The sequence below is a fragment of the Dromaius novaehollandiae genome, chromosome 1 (genome assembly GCF_036370855.1).
Source record: "Dromaius novaehollandiae isolate bDroNov1 chromosome 1, bDroNov1.hap1, whole genome shotgun sequence".
Classification (NCBI taxonomy): domain Eukaryota; kingdom Metazoa; phylum Chordata; class Aves; order Casuariiformes; family Dromaiidae; genus Dromaius; species Dromaius novaehollandiae.
Genome location: NC_088098.1, coordinates 193,152,655 through 193,172,701, shown reverse-complemented (window position 1 = coordinate 193,172,701; position 20,047 = coordinate 193,152,655). Strand labels below are relative to the sequence as shown.

The window sequence follows — 20,047 nt, the reverse complement described above, 5'->3', positions numbered from 1 at the left end:
ACAAATCTTACCTTAATGCAGTCAACCTTATAGAGGAATGTCGAAAGCAGGGTTCAAAATGTGGCAGTAATACATGCTAACAAACACTTGTTAAAAATTCAAATCAGACCAGAATTGTTAAACTTTCTTTTCAAAGATTGGATTAATTTAACTGTAGAAACAAAGTGAGATGTAATATCAAACTATGCCCCATTTGTCTGCTGTGATTTCTTCTGAAACACCTGGCAGAAGTTGCTGTTTGACATGGAATACTTCTGTGAAAAATTTGCTTGAAATCCGTACTACTTTTTGAAAAAGTACTTATTGAAAATTCTCATGCTTTCTGCTGCTGAGGGGGGAGGAATGGAGGAGCAAGAACATTAATTCAGCCTTGCAAGGTTTCATGAATCCCAGAAAAGTGTACAGTGATGCTGATGTAGTTGCCAGTGCTCAAATAGACAGTACACAAAATCCTGTATTGAAAGCCTATCTCCGACCTCTTGATTGACCAGAGTGACTAAGTTTGAGGGCCTTTGGATATTGAAATGGATTAAAGATTGTGTTTGAACTTGCAAAGAGACAGAGAATATGAATCAGACTGAAAGAGATTTTTTTTTATTTCCACTTTCTCTTTTTACAGTTCAATAAATAAATAGTATTATTTTCGATCTCAATATCTCATGTGAATTACTAATCCCTTCCCCACCTCCCTCCCTCCCCCCAGTTCTGTAGACATTTGCTGAGGGTAGTTAATGAACCAGCAATGCCTGAGTGGTATGCAGGTGGATCGAACACTCAGCTTAATCGTGATTTGAATTCAGGCGTGGGTTTAGAATTTGCGAAGGACACACACAGCAACAGGCTAATGGTCAGTAGTCACAACTAATTTTAGAGTTGTAAAGTACCAGATGAACAGAGAGATAAAATCGGTTGTTATTGTCAATTATTACTTAGCTTTAGTTGACTAAATCATTGAGGATCATTCGGGACCATGATGATGTGATTCAGAAAAATGTGGATCAGTTTGGAACATTTTTAGAAATCTGAAACATATTGTATAAAACAAGACCTAAAAGGAAATTACAGAAATATGTATGACCTTTTCATCTAGTCTGTAGATTTTTGTTCCTTAATGAAAGAAATATCTGAATGCCCGACAAAGATATATGTACAGCATCTGTCACGTTAAAGTCTTCCATTCATGTTACTCTCAGGTAAATAATTGTGCTTCTTACATAAAGTTTTGTTTTGATTTGCATGTTGTCCTCACTGTGTATACTGTTGGAGTGGTTTGATTGGCTAAAGAAGGTGTTTTTTTTTTTTTTAATTGGAAAGCAGTCAGTCATTCTCTTTCACCTTTCTTGTTCTGCTGTTACACTGATTGTTTTTCATGTTTTTGTCCACCCCACTTTGTTGTTCATATAGTTTCTTAGTCTTCTTCATCTCAATGTCATTCTGTATTCATTCACAATATTTTATTTTATCACTAGGAATGAGACATTTTGACAAGATTGCCATGTATGACGTCACAAAACTGCATTTTCTTTCAGGCTAGAACAATAATGTCTCTCTGATTTTTCATATTCTTATTGGAGAGATGTTTCTCATGTTTCTTATAATTTGTAATTTAATGGCACCTGAACTGTCTTAATATCCTGATTCAGACCTACAAAAGAAAGTCACCAATACGTAGAGCATAAATATTTACATATTTTTGGGAGATTGTCCATTCTTCCCATGGGAGCTGATTTTCAACCTCAAACTAAACTCTTAGAAAAACAGTCTGTAAACTTTGCCTTTATGGCAGTCTGGTCCATTTTGTCTGGGAAGTGAAGCTGAACGTGGTCTTTGCTTTGGAAAGTTTGATGATGTTTCAGGTACTCTGAAAGACCATTGAGCTTTCTGAAGATAAACAGGAAGACCTTGAATTTAGCTTCACATTCTTTGGAAAGGTAGTAGGAAATACTTCTGCAATATTTTATCAGCAGTTTAGCGGATACCAATACCAAGTCTTATAGGAGGGGAAGGTGATTTTATTTGAAATAAAAACTGAAACAAAATATGTTTCACTCACGCTCTCACAGTCTCACATTCACAGGCACTAGAATGCATGTGTGTCCAAGGAGTCCGTCCAGCAGTCAGGCACCAGTGCGGGGTGCTCAAGCTGTCCATCCAACGGTCAGGCGCCACAGTGCTTGTGTCCAGATGTTAGGTCCAGGAACCATTGCAATGACACAACAAGGAACACCAGCTGTCAAGTCCTGCTCATATCTCTTGGGTTGGATATGTCTTTTTGTACCCTTTTGGAGCTCTCAGTCATCAGTGTCTCCATCCCACCCCACCTTTGTCAATCGTCAGGATTTGTTCACTGTTTTCTACCTCCAGATGTGGGTATCTTGTGAAGCTACACACATGCTCATGTTCAGGTCATGCTGTGCATTCCGTGGTGCCTCAACACCAAGACATTCCCATTCATTCTCCATTCATACCAGTCTTCAGCTTTCTATTGCAGTTCTCTACAAAGCTTCTGTTGGTAGGTAAAGCAATTAATGCAATCAAGAGATGCTTCTGTTTAAGATACACGTCCTAATTTCTTCTTACATTTATACGGCATTATAAGGGGCTCTATTCTTGAGTACTTGGTATGGCTGAACACCCAGAGCTCAAGTATTTGATTGAAATATTAATTGAGCTAGAGATCTCTGTGGATACATAGAAGTTAACTTTAGGGAATTTTGTAGCGTTAAGGAGCAGATTAATCTGTGTTTTTAAACCTGTGTTTTTAAATGCTGCTATGTAAACATTTCATATCAACAAGGATTGTAAGAGATTATTAACTACCGACCAAAACAATTATTTTAGGGTTGCATATCTTAATTAGTAGATTACTGTGCAAACTCCTCTTCTCCTAATATAAATGGGAGGAGACAGAAAAACCGTCACTATGCCTAGGATAACTTTCCTGTAACACAGTGCTTGAGGGTGCTGATGAAAGCCGTTGTTCAGAGTATGGGGACATTAAGTGGTGCTGTGATGTCCACTAAAAAGAGTGAAGTGTTTATGGCTCATTTCATACACTGTCATGAAAATAAGCAGAGATCACAAAAAATGACATTTGTATGTAATCACAATGGCATCACCAATGCAATTTGCATTACCAATTACATCTACTTGGAAGGAATTTAGATTAATCTTTGAATTAAAATCCATGGAAATTGAGGGCTTAGACATATTTCAACAAATTACAGTACTGTAAAAGGTTGTTATACACCTTTTGATTCATGGTAATTCTGAGGTAATTTATGTTGTTTTACTATTGAATTGAAAGATTATTGAAGGATATTGAGACTGATGCTTCCTTCAGTGTCCTTCATAAAAAAAACAGCCTACTGTCCATGTTTACTTGTGTTTGGTAGAAACAAATGCCGATGTCTAGTAAAAGCAATTGGTGACATAATCAGTTTCTCCAGCTATTGTTGGGTATGTTTTTAGCTTCCAAGAAGGTAGCAAATACACAATTTCTTGAAAATATCTGTCCATATTCTTCATTATTCTTTGTTGTTCTTTGTTTGGAATATGGAAAAATGTGTTACAGGTTATACTACTTTGATAAATATTTCTTTATTTAGAGACGCAAGACAAAAATCATTTTTTACTTTACTTGCACCTTTCCCCGAGGTTAGGGCTAGAGCTTCATTCTTCTTTACATTCTAGTAATATTTTTAGCAAAAGCATTGGAGCTCTTTTAAGGTTAGGTTTAGATTTAGATTTAGATTTAGTATTTATCAGTTCAGATAAACCTGTATTAATTTATTCCCGTCCTCATAAGAATCCTTTTCTCTCTTCTGGTAGCTGACTGAAGGTGTTCCTTTGCTGAGTGACTGTTTGCATTCCAGGCCCTCTAATTGAGGTGAAATGTTTAAAACAAACTGGGAGTGAGACTCCTACTCTCATCTGTTTTGTGAATAAGCATAAACAAACAACTGTGTTGCAAAATGTAGCCTTATTACCAATAGTTGCATTTTCTCGCTCTTTTATTTGATCACAATGATTTCTCTTAATTTTAAAGTGTATCTGCTAACTAGAAAACATGTATGTAATGATGAAAATATATTTTTAACATTTACAAAAATTAACTGTTTCAGATTTGGTTTTCACTTACATTTTCCACTGAAATAGGGTTTTTAGGAATAGTTTTTTTGTGTAATAAAGAAATGGAAATACTGAATGTGAAATAAAATTCTGAATACTGTTGGATGTATGTAAATGTACCTCTCTGACTATCACAGATGACCGCTGTTGAAAAAGTATTAATTAAATATCCCTGTGATCTTTTCCTTCTTCTTCCCTTTTAATCACGTACAGCAAGTCTTTTGTTTTGAGACTTGAAAGAAAAGAATAGTTTATGATTAGATGAAAATGTATTTGTCTGAATGCAATGATGTCATATATTTTTGTATGAAGGCCTTGTTTTCTTCTTAAAAGCTTACAAACTCTCAGGACTGCTTTTTAAATATTATATTAAAATGAGAATAATATCAATATTTTGCAGCTAAATATTTACTATATTTGACTTTGCATATTCCATTTACATCTGCGTGTTGTTGAGTTAAATGAATAAAGAAGTTTTCCACAAGACTGAGTGAAGAATTATGTTTGATAATCAACTATATTTGCAAGCTGAACATATGCGAGGAACTGAAGAATCAAGTACTGTATTTAAATGTTCAGATGACTTAAGAAAACCCCTGTCATCTCAGATAGCTTTGATAAGACCATCAAATGACATATATTCATTTAATACTGCACATGCATTTACTACTAGTATGCTACCATAGTTTCAACACTTAATATTTTCTTTGCAAATTTAGAACACAAGTGCTAATAGTGGTCTCAACAACATGCCAGTCAAGCGGTTTGGTGTTTCCATTTTATGGGCACTGAAAAAGAAATTGAGTGAGTTTTTCCTAATCACAGGGAACTGCAAACCATGCATTGGAATATGGGAGTTTGACTTTACAACTTTCCATAAAGGTTAAAAAATTCAGGCGTTTTTATGTGTTCCTATTCAATAGCAGTATAACAGAGTGGAAATCTATAATAAACAAAAGCTTGTGGTAGCTCCATTGCAGAGTTTCAGTAATCTGTGTTTCTTTTCAACAGGAGCGTGGTCGTGCCGGTGAAGAAACCCCCACCAGGTAGCCTTGCTGTTACTACAGTTGGAGCCGCTACAGCTGGGAGTGGACTGCCACCGGGTAGTACACCTAATATATTTGCTGCAACAGGAGCTACACCAAAAAGTATGATTAATACAACAGGTATTGTCCTTAAATATTTTTGTGACCCTCATCTTTTCCTGTTTGTTTTTTGTTTTGTTATTTTTAGTGGGTTTTTTTTATCATCTTTTCTGTTGTTCTTTTTGTACCTTTAAAATAAAAACCTGGAAGGTTTAAATCTTGTCCTTATTAGAGATAGTGTTTTCTCTTGGTGTATGTTTATAATCTTCAGTAGCACAAACTGGACTTGCAAAGCCTTAAATAAGTGAATAAATATCTCTAATATTGTTTTATAAGCAGTTTAGAATAGAAATGAATTAGCTTTTCCAGAGCTTCACAATAAGGGATGTTAGTATGATTAAGGAGGGATGTTAATCCCTCCTTAATGTCAAAGAAAGTAAAGATTACTAGCTACTTGTGACTGTATCCTAGATTGTAGAGAATTAATATTTTTAGCAATTACTATTTGTCAGTAAATACTATTATATGATTTTGGGGGAGTTTTTTCAGTAAGAACCTACTTAATTTAACAGTAATAATGTCTTAGCCATAGCTGTTCATTAAGTGTCTTATACAAGAAGAACATGGCTTTTTGTTTTTGAATTGTTCATAATAATACCAAAGGGACTGTCTGTCTTGAAAGAGTCTGTAGATCATGGAGACTGTAGAAGGTTATATCAGAAATCAATCCTTACTGGGAGAGCAACTGATGTTTACTTAAACGCCTTTTAAATTTCTGGCCATGGTCTTTTTTTTTTTCCAAACTAAGCAAAAGCACTTGAGAGAAGAGCTGTCTTCAAGGATATCACAACTTCAGTGAAAGGTTGAGGAAATGAAAATCTCCCTGGGGCTGCAGAAAATGGAGGGGGAAGCTTTTGGCATCCTTCTACTTCATGGAATAAAATGAAGATATACTCATTTTTTTTTCTTTCCTTTTACAGATTACCTTTAATACCTGGTAATAGAACTTTGATTTTTCTAAGAATAAAAAAGTCTAAAAATCTAATTATCTTGAGGCAGATGGGAGGAATGAAGGCACTGATTAATGTTTTCACAGTTCCATGTGTGTAGCCACTTCTGTTAATCTTGAATGGATTTCCTTTTAGGTACTTTTTTATCATGCAAAAAATATCCTGCACTGAAAATCTTTTTTTCCAAATGATACTGAATAGTGTAAGATTTTTAGTCTTCTCAGTGATTTAAGATTTGGAGTGTTTAGCTGGAATGTAGTAGTTCTTCGTAAGTAATTCCCTTTAAAAATCAGTCATTTCCCCAGCAATGTTCTTGGTAGAGGACAGTATTGCAGATCCCGTGGTATGTTCACTGTGGATTAAAGTCATGATTTTAGATCATGTATTTTTTTTTTAATGCAACCTTTCTTTGTCTCCTGCTTTACGGATTTCCTTGATTTATGGGAAAGTATTGATTAAATGGTTTTTCAGCAAATATCAGATTTAATTACTCAAAGCTATATATGTACCGAACTTCATTATTTATCTTATTTTGGAAAGCCCTTTATGCCTGAATTCTTCTAAATGACTTTATTGATTAATTCTCTTAAGAAATAGTTTAAAAGCTCTTTCCCATCTGACTTATTTTACAAGTTTGAATTAGATACCAACATTTTAGAAATGCTAAATGCATTAATGACAATAAAAAGCAGTATCACATTGGAAGCATACAAATATATTTTAGTTAAAAACGCTCGCTTCACAATTTTTAATTAGACTATTCCTACAGTAGTTAAAGCAGTGATCATATATGTCTATTTCTGAGGTGTATACATGAAGTATGCAGAAGCCATCTGGTTATATACTTGTAAAGTCTGTAAAATTATCTGGATTATTAATGATTTAGAATCAGTATATAGAATTTCATTAAATAACCCATTTTTTACTATGGTAAAAATAGAAAGTATACAAATTTTTAGAAACACTAGATGTCCCCCCCAAGCCCTCTATTTACAGTTGTTTTTACAGTATGTCACAGATATTCTGCACATCCAGTTTTGTCTTTGAGATGTATTTGGTGCTGGAGTTGTGAGAGTGGTATTTTTTGTTATTTTCTCATGGATTGCAGTGTTCACATTCCACCATGTGCCATCACTGTCACAGTGTAATGAGATGTACCTTATTAAAGCCCTTTTAGTTCTTTGAATTTATCTCTTGGGAGATGGGTTTCCTTCCTTCCTCTCTTTTTATAATAACCTGTTTCTGTAGTTTTTAGAGTAAATTTCTGTGATTCATATCCCTGATTCCTACTTCTATGTTAATCCAGTAGTTCTAAGTCTGTTTGGCCTGCTTTTGTGGGAGCCAGTGATTACAGCTGGTTAACTATCATAGCGACTAATTTTTTAGACAAAAACCATACTGAAAACAGTTGACTGTGAAGGTGAAAGGGAAAAAGTAATATATAATATGTAACATGCTTTTATGAATATAAATATGTAAATAATATGCATGTAGCTGTATACATATACATGTGTAAATGTACATACATGCACACATATGTATATATGTAAAATCTGTTCTCCTCTATATGAAACCTTAATGCCTCTATGCAAACTTTTTTAAGCTCCTCCATTTCCAGCCAAGTTTTTGTGGTTCCTAGCTTGGGAGAGAAGGCCTACTGTATGTTTTTGTGTTTCCCTCTCGGTGTGTCTGGGTACGTTTTACAGTTGTATTTAGTCCAAGTCAGAAGCCTGGATGTCAGCCATAACCCACCTCCCATTCACATTATTCAAACAGCGGACTAGACCAATTCCTGGTCGAATTCCTGAACCTCACTAGCCACTCTAGTGGTCTACATGCCCATCAAATCCTACTTCATTTCTGTATTGTTTTGAGTGTTTAAGTTTACTTTAATGGGCCAGTCAAAAGTCTAATCTATATCTTAATTCTTTCACCAGCAAAAATTTATTCAAAGGGAAAACAAAAAATACTCTTCTCTGCTGCCAGAGAAGGCATTTGGCATCTCTAATTCATTGCCAGCTGGCTGCTTAATCAGTTAAAAAACCACAAAGGTTTTGTAGAGCTTAATTTTTTTATTTGTAGGAAACCGAAAAATAGTCTCCCTGTATGACATGAAGGACAGTGCGATGTGAGTTGCTAAAAGTGGCCAGCAACAGGGAATAAGCAGTTACCATTTTTAAACAGTAGTCTAATCTGGAGTTCTCCAGCTCTCCTTGCTAACTTAGCTAAAGCTTCCTCTCTGCCTGCCCCCCTCGCCTCCCTTACGCTTTGCACGCCAGCTGCAAGACTGTCAGTTGACACCTCTGTTGCAGTGGTGTGTTACACAACAGTTGTGTAGCAGAACAGTAGCAGCATTTATCACGATTTCACTACTGGTCGTGATCACTATGCACTTTTTCTGTTTCACTTCAGAGAGTCTGAACTCTCAGTGCCATTCAGCAAACATGATAGATTGGCACTTAGAGCCTAAGTTTAGCTCTTAGCTCTGACCCAGATCACATAAGTATAAATGTACACTCTGTCTGCATCTACTTTCTGGGCAGCTGTTTGCAACGCACTGAAATCAACCCCCTACCACCCCCCTACTTTGGAGCTCGTAAAATTCTTACTTCCAGGAAGGAATTTGAAAAAGTAGCATTAGAGTCTTGTTAGAGGACTAATATTCTTCAAATGCTAGTTTCTGCCATTACTTCCTGAAGGACGATGCATTTGCTACCTTCTCTGCCATTTTTTCATTTCTATTTTATTTTCTGCCTATAGTTACAATTATGCAGCCAAGAAGTTTGTATACATGTAAAAATAAAATAGTTAAACTCCTATTCTCCACTCAAGCTCATCTTAAATATACCTTTATTTTAGAAAGATCTTGCTTTACAGGATGATGTAAAAATGTTTTCATCTTTGGAATATATTTGGGGAATAATGAAAATGAGGTAAGGATTTATTTTGCCTGATATTCAGTAGCTACTTAAATTTACTATTGTTATACTCACAAAATAAGTAACTAATTGATATGATATTCGTATACCATAAATGCTAGTGCTGTTTTGAATTGTTTTAGAACAAGTAAGAGTATTTATTTTAAAGTAGATGAGTAAGACAAGGACTATGTTAAAAATCTCTCTGAATCTCTCTAAAAAAGTTATATGTTTTCAGATTGAATTAAGACCTGTATTTTTTGGGGGACAGGTGCAGTAGACTCAGGATCTTCTTCTTCCTCTTCGTCATCCAGCTTCGTGAATGGTGCTACCAGCAAAAATCTCCCAGCTGTCCAAACTGTTGCTCCAATGCCAGAGGATTCAGCTGAAAACATGAGGTACCTAAGCTGTATCTTTTCATAATAAGTATAATTTCTCTTCCAACAACCTCATACATACAGAATAGTATAAAAAGAAAAAATATATTTTTAGTTTATTTAATATGTATTAATGTAGTTATTTGTATAATTCAGTATATATTTTTTTATATGTTCAGTACTAAGAATGCACATACTAAAATAACACTTCACTGAGCAGTCTAACTTATTAGAATAATGCCAGACACTAAAACTTCATTAAAAGTAATTCTTTAGTTCCTGAGCTTTTTACGTCTTTCAATAATGGTAGCAAGAGTTTTCCTATCAGGATGGAATGCAAGCATGACGACCTACTCTTGGCAGCAGGGCACTGGCAAGTAGGAGGAGAGGCCCACACAAATTCTTCTGAGCAAACAAAAGCCCTACTGTAAAGTGGAGGGGATGAAACCAGACACACATATTCATGCACTTAACTATATGGTGCTCTAGATCTGAGTTGGTGTAGCATGACACATGTTATGGAATAGTTAATACCTCTCTTATACTGACTAGATAGCCAGGAAAATACCCTCTAAAATTGCTACCACACTGTTTGTTTAATACTTTATGATGTTGTAAAGATATTCATTTGTCCCAGAGCACACATAAAAGACAAATTTTGGACCTTTTCAAAGTGCACCCATATCTGCCCTAAAAATGTTGCACCAGATATGATAAAAAGTTGCCAATCTCTGTTAGTTGGCCAGACACCTCAAGATATAGTCTTAGGAAGGTGGAAATTGAGACAGCAACCAATCCAGCTGCTCACAAGCTTACAGGCTGTGCAGGTTCTCTTTCCATAGGACAGTTTCATTCACTAATAAAATAGAAAGGAAATAAACTTAAATCGAGGAGCCTAGGTAATCTGTAAAGAAGTTATTGGTGCTTCAGTGGTTTAACACACAGTACAGTACCTCTTCTTGCTCGTCCTCTCTGAACTCTCAGATGAGTAATGCAGTTGAAATCCCAGCAATGGATGTGGGACCAGTCTAAAAGTATGAGGGCTCTTGGCTACACTCCAGAAAGGTGTGAGTGATCAAGGAAAGAACAGTGATTATGATTTTATTTATTGCTAGACAGTGTACCAGACAAGTTAGTAAAATTGTGGCCTAAGTAAACCACTTGCTTTGCCGCGTCTTCCTCATATATTAGGAATGTGCTTCTCTGAGAGAGAAGAAGGAGTGAAATCTCTTTTAAAGTCATGTACTGAGTTTACTGTACCAAAATTAAATTGGATTGAATTTATTTTTAAATCATTTTAACCAATGCAATATTCATTTTTTTCACAAGTATTTTGAAACATTTTTGCCCCAGAAGTCAAAAAACCTTTATTTGCAAAATTTGTGTTTCAAAATCAAGAATTCAAATTCTGAAGTCAGAATTTGAACTCAGAAGTCATTGTATTCTGAGTAGTGCCTGAAAATAGTGGCTGAAAAAACTAATATGGGACATTATATTAAAAATGTAGATAATCAACTAATTTAATCTCTTTTGTGTGAGTATCCTTACCCCCCCCCTTTCTTTTTTTTTTTAACGTTTTCTTGAGAAAAATCTAGAACCTTATTCTGATACTAGATAATTTTTGTTTTTCTTGCTTTGGTTTTGTTGTGTGTCGACTTTTACATGATTAAAAATCAGAGCTGTTTGTGGGGTAAGAGAGCATGAAGTGAAAGCCAACTTATCTTAGCCTTCCCTTATAGCAGCTACAAAGCAAAGAAGGTGCTTATGGCTGTGACCTGAGCAGGCAAGTGTGAGCAGGAATATGATCCTGGACTCTTTAAATAGTCTTGATTTGGAGGTAGAGGTTTGGTCTGGAATGAAACTGGGAAAGTGTGTGCCTAGACATCAAAGTATCTTGTCACAACCCTGCTATTACAATTATATATGATATCTAAGGTTATGGGTCTTATTACTTGTTACACTTGATACTGCGTAATGTTACAGAAATTGTATAATAGTACGGAAATTAAACATTTTGATCTTGACTGTGCAAAGCATTTAGTTTTCTCTAAATATTTTTAATTGTCATTCTACAAAGAATTTTGCTTTTTTATTCTAACGTTTTACTTTTCTATTGCAAAAAATATATTTTAATGTTAAAATAGAAATGCTGTTGTTTGACCAGCTATGATTCTTATAATACAATTTTAAATTAAGTTCATAAAATTGAGGGAACTTTTTCTTTTCTGCCACTTCAAAAAATATATATATGATAATTCTGAGTGTTTGTACTGCTTCCCTGGATTTCTGTCCTCCTTACGCATCCCGTGATATATTATCATGCTTCATTTCAAGTCTTTTAAGAGTCTTTAGATATTAAAAAAAAGATGGTAGGCATAGAGAAGTTGTATTGATTTAGTTTCAAAGAGCTGAATGGTTGGATTACTGGACAAAGAGCAGATTGATTTTCCTGTCATTTTACATTCATGGACATGTTACTTTTGGTAAGAGGAAGGTAAACCTGTAGAAAGTGTATTAGCATGTAACTAGTCCTTTTGAGGATAAGATCCTGCTAAGAATGTAAGTCAAAAGGTTCAAATAATGGCTTCACTGTTTATTTTTAAAGTATTATTATTGTGTTGCTTTTTACAGCAGGGAATGCGAAAATTTCCAGAATTTTTTGGCTATTAGGACATAAACTGATGGTTCTGCTCTGCAGTGAGTTTTTTATTGAAGAAGTGAGGGTTTTATTTGGAATTTTATCACTTCCATCAAGAAAAAATACTGGTCTTTAGAACCTGGGTTTTTATTTAGATCTAACATCACCGCACCAAGAACTATTTCAAAAGATGCTTTGGTTCCTTGAGGTTTTATGCTGTATAACATTTGTGCATTAAAAAAAACCCATTCTTTCCATTCTTCATAGGTTTTGTCTTAATCTCTGTTTTCATAGATTGAAATAAACAGATTGCATACCAAAATCTCTCACTCAGTAGAAGTAAATCTCATATATTGTTTCTTTGTGATGAACTGAAGTAATTAGTAGTAAGAACTATCCACATAATTGTTCTTTTCTCACAGTTTAAGAAGTAATTTTTTTTATCTGACTGTCTTCCTGTGCTCTTTTAATCTTCCTCGTTCCAATTTCTCACCTTTACAGAATTTATTTTCTGACGTGTTGCTTTTAATCTGCAAAATAAATAATCTTGAACTTGGAAGCTATTAGGAGTTTATTTATTTGCCTTGAATGTCCCCAAATTGAAAGGAGAAAACACAGTATTAACTGTTTACAAAAACTCCTTAAAAAGTGAGTTCAGTCATGAAAACTGATTACATTAACCCCCATAGGATGTTTAGAGAAGTCTCTAGCAGCAAAAGCTTGGGGTAGATTCATGTAGCAAATGTAAACCTCTATCTAAGCTCGGCACCTGTTATTCAGGCATACTCAGTAGAGGCTTTAGCATAGTGAAATTTGCATCAAGTAATCATCTAAAACAGGCTAGATCCAAAAGGTTAGTGAGGTGAATCCCTCCATAGAATATTAGAAAATCAGCATCTGAATATGAAATAGGAAAATGGTACATTGAAAACAAATAAGCTGCATGACCTCAAAAAAAGTCATTTTAAGTTACTGGAGGAAAACTTTCAATATGTTCATAATGTCAGCTTTGTTTTTAAATAGAGACATCTTTATGTGAGGTTCACATGAAGGTTCACATTTATTTGAAGTTTATACATAGGATACCACTGAAAATTTAAGTGTCAATGTGCGTTCTCTTAGGTTCTATCAATAACTGTAACTTCTTCCTGTAATTGTGCTTTTAAACGCTGATAATATTTTGGTGCTCTAATTCAAGCACAACGGAAATATTCTCTACCACAAGTGGTCTGAGAAAGAACACCAAAAATGCTTGGTAGCCCAGAATATAAATGTGTGTCATTTCATTTATACTTTTGACTAATAGTTCATTTCTTTTTGGTAACACAGAAGGTTTTAAATCTTGGTGTAAGACTTTTATAGAGAGAAAGAGTTACACTCTGTAAAGTTTTAGAAGGGGAGAGGGCAACTGTGCATAAAAGGAAGATGAAGTGATACAATCCTTCAGAGAGAACAGTGTAGCACAGGCTGAGGTTTTCATACTTTTGCTCGACTTGGGTCTTCAGATAGAGTGGTGTTATCTCTAGTATTTAAGAATCGAGCAGAACTCACAACACTACTTCTCATTGTACAAATGCAAATTAAGGAGCATTCCATGCTTCAAAGAGTGTATAGTCTCAGCAGGCAGAGAAGTAGGAATAGAAAGGCAAAGGGACTTACTGGGATCATGTTGCCTCAAAGCTGAAGAATAGAACAATAGTTTTCTCAGTTCCTGAGGTAGTACACTTCCTTATCTAGCATGTGAGTGTCAGATGTTGTTATCTGAGGCTTGAACAAAAACCCAAATTTTTAATGATTATTTTAGATGGAGAAAAGATTCTCTTTTCATGCTTGCAAATGCATATAAAAGGATGAGCTGAGTATAAGCTAGGATGGGACCAATAGATGTATACTTGAATATCTGAGTTTCTTCTTAACATTTTTAAAAATGAGAAAAAAAAATTACCAGTTCTGGAGTATTTTCTAAAAGTTTTAAAACTTGTGAGGCTCCCAGGCTGGTGAATCTGACATAACATTTGCATAAGGTGTTTTAAACATTATGAAGTTAATCAAACTATGATCATTCTGTTTTCTGAAAAAATTTACAGCATCTGTTAAAAGCAGATATAATTTGCTATCGTACTTTTATTGATAATTTTTCTTCCACTTATGTTCTCTGTTTTTTCATAGTATCACTGCAAAGCTTGAAAGAGCCTTAGAAAAGGTGGCCCCCCTCCTGCGAGAAATTTTTGTTGATTTTGCCCCTTTCCTATCCCGTACATTGTTGGGCAGTCATGGACAAGAGCTGTTGATTGAAGGTACTGTTTCTATTATAAGATTATAATATTTTGGCTATTAGTCATTTGATATGAACAGGAAGTGAAACTGTCATTTTAACAAGACTTTATATAACTTTTATATTTTTGATATATAAATGAATCAGTTGTTCATGTGTTGTGATTTCACTTCCTTGCATTTAACTGTATTTAAAATAATTAAAAGTGATGACTCTTGTTCCCTTTTCTAAGTGATAGGCTGCATAAAGATGCATTCTGTTATCTTGGAATTCAGAAACCTTTCTATAATTTGCTTTTTCCTCCTCAAAATAATTATATTATTATACATCTTTCAGCCCGACTTTGAGAAACTAGGGGAAAATATAATCAAAAGTGTAATCAATTCACTTGGAAGAAAGAAAAGTGAAGAGAGCGCTCCAGAATGGTTGATACGTGCATATAGATTTGGTAGGGACACTATTTGCTCAGGTGGATGAGTTGAATTCACGCAGGCATATAATGAGTTATCCCTAGAGGAGAATAAAAAGTGGTGTTTCTTTTAAGAAAAATATCCTAGAACACTTTTAAGGATTTTATCGTTTTTTATGTATTGTCTTTACTACTTTGTGGTTATAAAATTTTGGGAAAGTAATGGATGCTCCTAAGTAAGGCAGTAAATAATGAAGAAAGAAAATAATGGAATGTAGAAATCAGTGCAAATGAAGTAAGCTAGTGCAAGTAAAGAATCAGTGCTAATACAACTAAAATTGTTATGGGGAAGTTGGAACAAGCATGCATTGTTCTCACATCATATACCTGGAGGAACATATTCCTTCCTGAATTATTTTTATACACTATATGCAAAGAGCTACTGTTTGCTGAGGGGAAAAAAAGTCATTCAGGCAAAGCTGATAATGTGTGAAGATCTACACAGAAAAAACATGGCTTTGTGTTCAAATTCTTTGGGGAAAAACTCCTTCTATTATACATATTTTTAATCTAAATATCAGTCTTTCTATGGCCTAGTTATTCCCTGCAACATGGCTCTGTTTTATTCTTAATGATGGAAATATTTGCACCTTGTGACTGAAATCTTCTAACTAGCCTCTTCCTTTTTTGTCTATTTATTGTTTAAAATAAGGAATGGTATTGTAGTGCGGTAATTTTCAGAGGCTCCAGTTATTTTATACTGTTTATTATATAACTATGACAAAGTTGCTATTCTCTTTTAATGACACCTGAAGTTAGTGAGTTGAGCTATTCACTGAATAATGAAATAGTTGTAAGGTGTTTTGATGGATTCCATTCTGAAGTGTTTTATTTCAGCAAAGTTAACTGCAAAATTTGTAGCAATATTATCCTTTTTTGTTTGACAATTGTTTAATTGCACAGTAATTTTTACACAATACAAACAAAATTGGCTTGGCTTCACCTGAGCTCCTTTTTATATATAAACAATTCTTCACCAGTGTTATTACAACTCTTTTGGTCATAATCATAATGTGAACAAGGCTCCAGCAGTTCCCAGCCTGTGACAAAGCTAGAGGCAACAGGAATCTGATTGCAATATGGCAGTATGAGTTTTTGTCATTGCCTGTCCAGACAGAGAAATGATACTGTAGCCTGTAGCATTCTTCTGATACCTTGGATTGCTGCCCCAAGTTTTGTCCCTGGTAGAACTCAGCCATTGAATTCAGTCTCAGGAGTAAGCAAGCACTAAGTTCCAAAATAAGCACCATCTTTCCAATCACTTTTCCTTAATGTTATGTCTAACCATCCCTTCAATTGCTCTCTTATTCTTCAGTTTGAAGAACCAGTGTTTTCTACCTAAGAGGTTGAAATAGCGATCTGTAAAAGCAAATCCAAGCACAACTTCAATTTGAACACAGCAGGCCTCAAGACTTGCATTTCTGCTCCTTCCTTCTAAAATATTTAGGCTCTTTTTCATCTTAACAGGGAACTCTCAGAGCTGCTGCTATAGTCATTGTCTACTTCCTTTCATCCTTTCTTTCTTCATGACCTGCATGAGATCCTTGATCTACACTAACTTGCCTAGTTAAGTTCCCTTTAAAAGAGAATTCTAAATTCTCTGCTGGTCCATTACCTGATTTACTTTGAGAAATTTCCTGTCCTTGTTTACTGAAAGCTGATGGTGGTCTTATCCCTTGAAAGTGCTTTATATGTAATGATTCTGCGAAACAGAGATTATTAGTGGAGTGATTCAAGATATGTGAGTACACAGAATTCGTGTGGGGCTTTGATGATTTAAACTTACTTTAAGGCAAGCAGTAATTAGCTTGAAAGTTTTATATGAAATAATTTGTTGCATTGTTTTATTTGCAAAGATTTTAGTTACAAAGATTTTAATTACAAAGCAGCAAATAAAGTTTATTTAATCTAGTCTGGAGTTGCTGTCTATTTTTCAAATTGGTTAACCTAAATATATCTGCTGTATTCTATAAAGTATATTTTCTTTTGATTATTCAAGCTTGAAACAAAAATACCTTCATTCCTCTTGCTGTCTTTGAGAATGTGGTATAAAGTATTTCCCTGTCAGATTTTGCTCAAATCTGAATACCTTGAGGCATCCTTGATAGCAGAGGAAGCTGTAAGCTCTCTTTGGTGATGCGCGCGCGTGCGCACATTTGTGTGTGTGTGTGTGTGTGTGTGTGTGTGTGTGTGTGTGTGTGTGTATAAAAATTACTGTATAATTACAGACTTCTTAAGAATATGAACAGTTCTGTAACTTTGGTTTTTGCATACCGGAAAAGGATCCCAATAGAAAAGCGAGAGGAGAAAATTAATACTTCTGAAACAGGTTAATTATGTCAACTTTCCAGAAGATTTGATGCTGTGAGATAGGTGGTGTTGACATATATTTGGAGGGAAGTACACAACTTAGTTATGGTTTCACCTCCTTGGAATAGCTGAGCTGTCTCAAACTTTTGATGAAAAAGCTTGCAATCATACCATGCCACCCCATTTTCCTTTGGCTTGTACTCTCATTCTGTCCCAATATTTGGCCAGTTTACTGTTTAAGAAAATAATATTTAATATCTAAGCAGCGTCTTCTTAACTTCTGAGTGGAACTGAAATGAACTAGCTAGAGTGTCTGAGCGGTAACTAGGAGCTCTCACCATTGTTTATTTTTCATGTTTGTTCTTGTAAATTCCCAGACATGACTGATAGCAGAGGAACCCTATCAAGTAGTAATCTGATATTGGAGAAGATATTTATTGGTAAAACTTTTTCGTCTACTTACTTTCTGAAATAATACTCATTTTTGCTTCTTTTCCCAAAACCAGTTCTTTTTTCAAAGACATCTTACACTTCTGACTGTCTATATTTCAGATGATTGACCAACTTCCTAGAGTATTATATAAGTGGAAAATGTCCTCAGTGACAGATTAAAAAATGACTGACTTGCAACTGAATGCAAATAGCTTAAAACAGAATATACCAAAACCAGTCCAATACTTCCATGGTTCAGCTCAGCTTTTTCAATACCTCAAAGAAGAGAAGTTACAAAGGTTAAAATTACCCATATAGAATCTAATTGGAAACAAACATGCAATATGTATAGGTCACATATTTAAGCTTAGGAATGCTCATTGTGGAGTTCCATTTAACACTTGGGCAGATATGTTTTCACTAACTCAATTTCCATATGGTCTGCAAATACCTTCCATGCAAAGTGCATTACAACATCCTAGCTTTTAGGTGAAAATGTTATGGGCAAGTGTAAACTGATCCATATCCAAAAGAAAAGTTATATCCTCTTTTTGTCAAGCACAGATGGGTAAAAGATTTTTTTCGCTGCAACTAGTCCTAGCGTGTCTTAAACTGTCAACGCATACAATTCTTTCCTTTCTCTTTGGTGAGATACCAAAATGAACTTTACCAATTCTTCTCCTTTTCCTATATCATTGCCTGGCTGGAATGTCAGCCAGGTAGCCCTTCTCCCAGTGAGCTCTTACAAATTCTTTGCTATACATTTGGTGTGTTTCTGATACATGCACAGTTCAAATCAGATAAAACAAAATGTTTTCATGCTGATAGGAACAGAAACTGTTTCTCCTCATTAATTCACCACATGGTCCTATGAAAATAATCAATAGAAGTGATGATGGGCTAGGTTCATAATGGTGTGACAGGAGACTTCTTGAAACAATTGAAAAATTGCTTAAGACATTCCTTTGAGAATCACAGATAGAACTTGCATGCTAAATGGCTCTGCTTTTAAAGCTCCCAAAGACTTCAAGTGTGTCATCGCTCTGTGAGCAGTGGATATTTATAACTGCCAATTAATCAGCATGACCCACTTCATTGTACCTTCTTTTCTACAAGAAAAAACCTACCAATACTGACACAATTTGTGTCAGATTTCAGTCTAAAATCTTGAACAACAGCTTTGTAGTAAGAAAAGCAGAGGGTAACCATTTTCCTATGATACTGTGGTGCCCTGGAAATCCTGTATATAGTATTTTTCAGTGCTCCACATTGCCTTTGGCTTTCTCATAGAAACTTTTTAGAGCTTATGTATTGTTCTTGTGTTCAAAAGCACAGATGCTGTGAAGAGGGAGAAACTGCATGATCTTTCAGAACTTATTTTACTATTCCTACAGTTCCGCCACTTTCTTTCTCTCACTCTGCCACATCCAAAATATTTGTTTTGTTCATGTGTCCAAGAATGTTTTCTTTCAACTACTCAGACTTCTGCTAATTGCTTACCAGTCTGCAGCACAGCTTGTGATCAACATTCTGACCAAAAAAAAAGAAATAATGAAAAGTCAGTACTAGCAAGAGAGAAAAGAATAGAGAAATACAGTATTATGCTTTTAAGACATACATTGAAAGGAATTAACAGCACATAAGCAAAAACTGGAACTATTTATTGTGCAGAAACCACTATGAGTCACTTTTTGATCCTACTTCAGCATATTTATTAACAGTCTTGACTACAATACAAAATTGTGCCTGGCAAAATTCACTGATTAGACAAGGGTTGCTTGTGTATGAAATGAGAAGCAAAGGCATTCTGCTGAAGAGATATGTGAATCATTTTGTGGAATAACTACAAGCCAAGAAAAAGCAAAATTTCAATACAGCGAAATGCTGAGTCCAATATCTAGGAACGAAGAATATAGACTATACCTAAAGGACAGGAGATGAGGGAAGCAGCAGCCCAAAGGAATGTAGGGATTGTTATAATTATTAGCATACTCTGAGCTCTTTTAGCTCAGTGCCGGGCAACAAAGACTTGTCCAATCCTTGAATGCTTAGAAAGAGGAGATAAGGAGGTGATTTCATTTCTGTGCACAACTTCAGTAAAACTGCTATTGCCTGGTTGTATAGTCAGCACTTCAAGAAAGATATGGACGTACTGCAGAGGGAAGAAAGAGCAGGGCACAAGAATGATTGAGGGATGGAAGATAAACTCTGTGAAGTAAGATTTAAGGAGCTTGATTTATTCAGTGTACCAAGGAGAAGAGAGAAGCCAATTGCGGTGTGAAAAAAGAAGTTAGATATTACAGAGTGTTTCAGTCTTGCTATCAGCAGAATGCTGAGAATGAGGGTATGTAACACTGGAAAAGCTTCCTAGGTTCTACTACTGAGTGTGAAGATCATCATTA

The 20,047-nt window shown here is 35.0% G+C and overlaps 1 protein-coding gene across 4 annotated transcripts in view; it reads left to right on the top strand.

Annotated features, from left to right (window-relative positions):
* Positions 1 to 20,047, top strand: part of NBEA (neurobeachin) — a 533,052-nt gene that overhangs the window by 229,939 nt on the left and 283,066 nt on the right. For all 4 annotated transcript variants that reach the window (XM_064504927.1, XM_064504930.1, XM_064504928.1 and 1 more), the window contains 3 exons: positions 5,143 to 5,297; positions 9,416 to 9,542; positions 14,329 to 14,456. In XM_064504927.1, coding sequence (XP_064360997.1) covers positions 5,143 to 5,297; positions 9,416 to 9,542; positions 14,329 to 14,456 — 410 coding nt within the window. The remainder of the gene's footprint in view (positions 1 to 5,142; positions 5,298 to 9,415; positions 9,543 to 14,328; positions 14,457 to 20,047) is intronic.